The following is a 6,000-nucleotide window of genomic DNA, read 5'->3' as shown; positions in this document are numbered from 1 at the left end:
GTTCTGTTTGCTAAACTCTGCTTTTTGACATTTGCGCATTGATGTCTTTTGCATAAACACCTACAAAAGTACTAATGAACCTACCCCAAAACGCTCAACTTCATACAGTCAAAAGCACAACTCCTCAATACACACGATCACATTCTCTCAAGTCCTCTGCTGCCTCGAACGAATACTTCTCTGATTATGCGTCCGACGCAACTAGCCAACAATCGGTTAATTCCAAGACAAGCTATGAGACGCCGCCATCGAGAATCTCGACCCCGATTCTACAACAGAACCAGAACAACCTGGATTCAGAGATGACTCTGCCTTCTAGACCCGGTGCCATTCAGCCTGCACCCTTGAACATCCGACGCGAGACACATGATGAACCATCCACCATACGAATGCTCTCGAGCTTCGACGAAATGAGCCCCCCAACTCCTGGGGTCGATGACACACCCTATATAAGATTTGCAATAGAACAACTGACAAGAGATGAGGATGTCATGGGACGTGGAAGGAACAGTACCGCCTCGGCTTATCATCAACCTAGATCACCTATCTTGTTCCGAGCAGAGTCCGGGTCCGACAGTCCTCCAGACTCTACACCATCTCCTCCACCGCCGTCTCCTCCACACCAAGAACCATTTTCAGAGCCAGGATTTCAAGTTCGGCGAAAGCCAGTAGCGCAGGAAGTGCTCCTTCCCGTGGATCTATCCAAAGACCTCAGATCCGAGCTCGGTTTTGTCCCGCTTCCTTTACGCCTTCCGATCCTGGCGCTTTATTTGTGCCTATGTCTGCTGATAATTGCTGGGCTGATATTCAGCCTGGTGTTTGTTTCGAGCAATCATGCCCTCTTTGACTACGACGGAAACGCCAGCCCGCGATACTTTGTTTTCCAGTACCTTCCTCAACTCGTCGGAATCATGATGACACTGTGGCTCTTCGTCATTGAGGCCGCAGCGTATAGAAGTTTGCCCTTTTTCTGTATGGCGCCCGATGCACGCAGCCCATGGGTGCTGCAGGAAATGCGCATACTCCCGGCCAATTATATATTCCCCGATCTCATCTTCTTCCGCACAGGGGAGAAAATGCTTGGGGTAACATTCTTCGTCTTCTGGCTGAGCAATTTCACAGTACCTCTTCTCAGCTGTGCTTACCAAACGCAATGGATTACGAACGATGGTCCAGCTCGGTTTCGCTGGACGGCCGTGAGAGGCGTGGGCTGGACGTTGGTTGCGTTGTATGGCCTGCTCTGTGCAGCCATTCTGTGTTGCATGGTGCGCTTTCGCCGACGAAACTCCAGTCTGCTTTGGGATCCTACCTCAATTGCGGATCTTATTTGTCTTTTCCGTCGCTCGAATATCGTTTCCGATTTTGAGCAGACTGAGGTCTCTCCGCAACCAAGCAATCAATTGCCACCTCGAACGTGTCGCCTAGGTTTCTGGACGACCTCGGAAAGGCCCGATGTTTTCCATGCAGTTGGCGAAGAATATGCTCCAATCAAGCGGCTTTCGCTGCAACAGTTAAGGCAGACGGAGAAGAACTCAAATAGCCTCCGCTACCAAGACGATGCGGTCGATGTCGAGGCTCAACATCGACTTTCTTATGGTTCAGCCTTCTCGCGGAGCATTCACTCTCCATTTGTTCGTTATCGCTGGACAGCATGGTTCTTACGAGACACTGCTGTCTTAGCATGGATTATTGCCTCACTCATACTTGTGATCGCATTTTTGGTTGTCAGCTTTGTCAACCGAGCGGTCCAAAATGGCTTTGATCCAATGCTACCTTCACTGACGGTCTCTGGGGGATTTTCTCCTGCCGATTTCCTGTACAGCTTCCTCCCTTCCTTCCTAGGCATGATACTCTTTCTGGCGTGGCAACCCATCGCCATGTATTTCCGAGCTGTTCAGCCTTTCTGTAACCTCTCCCGGCCAACAGGAGCGGTCGCCCAACATTCACTCTTGCTGTCATATCCTGCTCAGGATCCTGTCACGGTCGTTTTCACGGCCTTGGCCAACAGAGACTACAAGGTTGCTTACATGTGCTTCATCTCCCTCCTCTCTCTGTCGATACCGGTCCTGGCAGGCGGGGTGTTCACTGCCCAGTTCTTCTCGGGAGACGACAAGGTCAAAATGGTTGCAAGCATGCCTGGATATATCGCATTGAGTGTGCTTGTTACCATTTATGCACTCTCCTACCTGATCATCTGGCCTACGAGAAAACGATATCTGCCGCATAACATAACCACCATTGCAGCATTGATGAGCTGGCTGTATGCTAGTCCGTTGCTGGCCGATAGCGCTCTTCAAAATGTCCGCACCAAGAAGGACCTGCGCGAACGACTGATGGGATCGTCAAACTCCCTCGTCTTGACCGGTGACCGTTCAGGCAACAACATGCAAGACTCAGAGAAACGTTCCCGACGTGCAGCTCGTTCTCAAAACGCACCACATTTCGCATTTGGGATATTTACGGGTAGAGACGGCAAGGAGCACCTTGGCATTGACCGATTACAAAGACCAGGCAGCCGGGAGATGCTGGTCGTCCCTGCTTCTGGCTAAGTTCATTTTGAGCGACTCATGATCATGGTCCTTCACGAGGCGTTCTGCGGTATTTGGCACAAAGATGTTGCTCAAGGCTCCCTTTCTCACGATAACGAATTTTCAACATACAAACTTTTAATCCAGGGCACGAGCCTATGAAAAGTGCTCACCATTACGGCGATACGGTATAGATATGACTTATGGGAAATAATGAAAACCAGAAGAAAAGAGAAAATGGAAATATTTGGGGCAAGGTCCGCACCTTGTGTGTCTAAAATGTAAGAGAGACAAATGCAAAAGATACGGTAATACAGATACAGATCAGCCAACTCCGTACAGCCGGAGTATGTAAATCAAAGACGCAATCAAAATTGTTTGCCTTGATATTCCTCCGTATAGACCACCTCATATCGTTTGCCTTTTTTTGCCTTGTTTCTGCCAGTGATTGTAGTCCTCCGCGCCTTTCAGCAGTCGAGGATGCCAAGCACAAAGCACTTGTGGTACACCCAAGGCTCCGTGATCCCTACTAGACCTTGGGCTAAGGACTGCTCAAGGTGTGTTGAGGAATGAGAGCGACTGGGCAGTGCTGGGAATATGATCCTAGTATCCCGTATGGGCGTGCGGTTGGAGAGAATGGCACTGCCTCCGCCACCATTTGCTACAGATCGGTACGAAGGCAGCCGGTACTGTCAAATTGCAAAAGTGTCCAAGTCACAGAGGGGGAATTCGCACCTACGGATCAAGATGGTGTGTAGTGAGAGGATGCCTGAATTCTGCCTTGCAGAAAGAAGCAAGTCAGGCTTGCAGCTTTTTTTCTCCGACTGGATGAAACGACCACCATCCCACCACCATCACCGTCACCACCACACACACACCTCTAGAAAGGGCGGTCGGCGCATCAGCTGGCCTGGTCCCTCTCGCTGAACTACACCTTCCATCAAAACGACGTCCCTTGTGTTCTGCCTTCTATCAGCCACCAAACTCTGTCGTACAAAGATTGCCATCTCACTCGCTTCTAGCACGACGATCTTTGAGTGGAAGTTATGTTGCGATTGACGATGGCCGGTCTCCTCTCGGTTGAAGCTTCCCCCTTCTTCAACACCGGACTCAGCAGGGTACCTCGGGGCACTCTTCGCATATCATCTCATCAAGGCGCAAATGGTTGCCTTCGGGAACACAAGAACCAGCCGTACTAGGAATCCTCTGCTCATTCTTACAGCCTCGGCCTCGCTCCAGCAGAAACTCGGACCATGGAGCTTCAAGACATGTCTGAACTGATGGCAACTTCCAGCGCTTTATTCATGGGCATTTGATGACTCCTAGTATCATCTTCTCGACAATGGCAACTTACGGACAGGTGTTGCAGCCAGGAGACCCAGTTGAGCCGCCTCTCTCGCTTCGAGGCCGTTGAACAACCCCGCGGAACCATATCAGGGGCTACTCCGTATTTGGACTTCACAGCCACAGCTGTAAGTAGCCGCGGCGCTGTATTACTGCTTTGCCATGATGCTTCTCACCGGCTCAAACTCTTCACCCAAGTACGAGGGGAAGTTTAACGCCTACCACAGAGCATGTTCCTTTGCTCATCGACACACGCACTACAAGAGACGCCTTCCTCAGGCTGTCACTGCCTGCCTGGTAGAAGAGCCAAATTCCACACCCATGTCCGTCAAAGCTTGATCCTCGTGTCATACTTGCCCTTTCAAACACGGTATAGCCCGTGGCTCTCATTGCCTCACTTCCAGTAGCGGCACCGCCTTCTCATCAACCCCCGTTATGCACGCTGGTGTGCGCCATGCACACGAATGTTAGCTGCCGAAACGCAGTGAACTGCATCTGTTTCGGACATACGATTCATGCAGAGTTCGCAACCTCGAGCGCCCAGACAGACCCTGACCGCCAGAAGTTCTGTTAGTCGCGTGGATCGGTTGCGCCGCAGCATTTTCAAAAGTTCAACATCCCGGCCAACAGAAGCTGCTAGTAGGTTACTGTATAACTTATATCAACGTCTCCCATGTTTGCTATCCACTCTTCACAAGCAGCCTTGTGTGCCCCTGATATGATACACCAACTCCTGTCTCTGCTTCTAGTTCCTTACCAAACTGCGCTTACCCCGAGGTTTCTTTGACTCCCACAAGTACGACGATTCTTATCCTCAAAGTTTCCCACAACCAAACTTTGATACTGGCGCTGGCAGCTACACAGTGATACCAAGAGACTCACCCTTCACGGCCATCTAGCCTGACTACGCACATCTACCCTCCTGTTTTGGACGCAAGCTCAACATCGACCATAGAGGCTATCGTCCTTCCACCACTACCGAGCCACAGTTTTGGCCACAGGAACGATGTGCTTCGAGCATCCCATCATCTACATCTGCCGTCTCTGCGAGTGTCGCATACGCGGCGGCGGTTACGTTCGCTCACTTTGCCTGGAGGGCGAACGTACTCAAATAGAATGCCAGGTCCCTGAACTCGGTGCAGAGGAACTGAGAGAGGCAAGGGACCTATGTTCCCGATGCTTGAACGATAGACGGAGTGACGCCGGCTACCGACAACCCATGTCGCAAGAATATGAGACACAGTATCAATCGTCGCCTTACCAGCAGCAGCATCGACGTGGCGCGCAGGTACGGTATCCATCACGGGAACGGACCAGACCACGACAGCAGTTCAATCATGGCCGCCGCGGCGACAATGATGGCGGCGGCCCCATTTTGGAGGGCTTCGATAATCTTTCAATCTCGGATGACTGGTCGCTGCCTCCGGATCGGTCCATGCCCGCCAGAGAGAGGGACGACGATCTCCGCCGGTATCGACAAGATCGCCAGCCTCAGAATGACCGTGACCGAGTCCGCACTACCCTCCGCGGAGGCGATGGTGAGCCGTTCGCACCGCGGGCAAGGCGAGGCTGGGATAACGTCGACACCAACAGCACCTCATCGGTGAATGACTACGATTACGATCATGGACGTGAACGACGCCACAGCAGCCCTGGTCGGAATTACAATACCGTGACGTCCCGCCGTCGCGGTGGCATCGACACCGTCGCCAGACGCCGGGGAGATGACAGGCTCCAACCCAACTGGGATCGCTATGATCAGTACTCTGGCTACTCAGGCTCGACCGGGTTCAGCTATCAGAGCCAGGGGCCCTTTGGGATAACGAGGACCACAGACGAGTACGGCGTGCCAGAGGTCACGGTGCCCGGGTTACTAGGTGGGACCAAGATCAAAAAGGAAGGTAACCAGCTGGTGCAGGTTCGACGCAAGAAACGATCCACGTTCCTGTGACGGCGGCTCGGTTATGATTTCACCTTTTTCCTTTCTAGTGTTTTTCTTCATACCCTGATGAATTGGAGGTTGTCTACTTCGATAATTGTTTACCTATTGTATAATCTTTTCACACAGGCTGTATCATGATGAAGGGCGGGGAATTGAGCGATTGAAATAGGTCTCGGCCTTATCTTT

General features: G+C 51.7%; 1 protein-coding gene across 1 annotated transcript; it reads left to right on the top strand.

Annotated features, from left to right (window-relative positions):
- PV06_03943 (uncharacterized protein) lies at positions 1–2,864 on the top strand. Its single transcript, XM_016404773.1, has one exon. It carries the CDS (start codon positions 75–77, stop codon positions 2,547–2,549), a length of 2,475 nt encoding a protein of 824 aa, XP_016265778.1. The 5' UTR covers positions 1–74; the 3' UTR covers positions 2,550–2,864.
- Positions 2,865–6,000: the final 3,136 nt, after the last annotated feature.

Source organism: Exophiala oligosperma (assembly GCF_000835515.1).
Source record: "Exophiala oligosperma strain CBS 72588 unplaced genomic scaffold supercont1.3, whole genome shotgun sequence".
NCBI lineage: Eukaryota > Fungi > Ascomycota > Eurotiomycetes > Chaetothyriales > Herpotrichiellaceae > Exophiala > Exophiala oligosperma.
The sequence above is the reverse complement of the archived record's forward strand: the minus strand, read 5'-3'. Positions and strand labels throughout refer to the sequence as shown.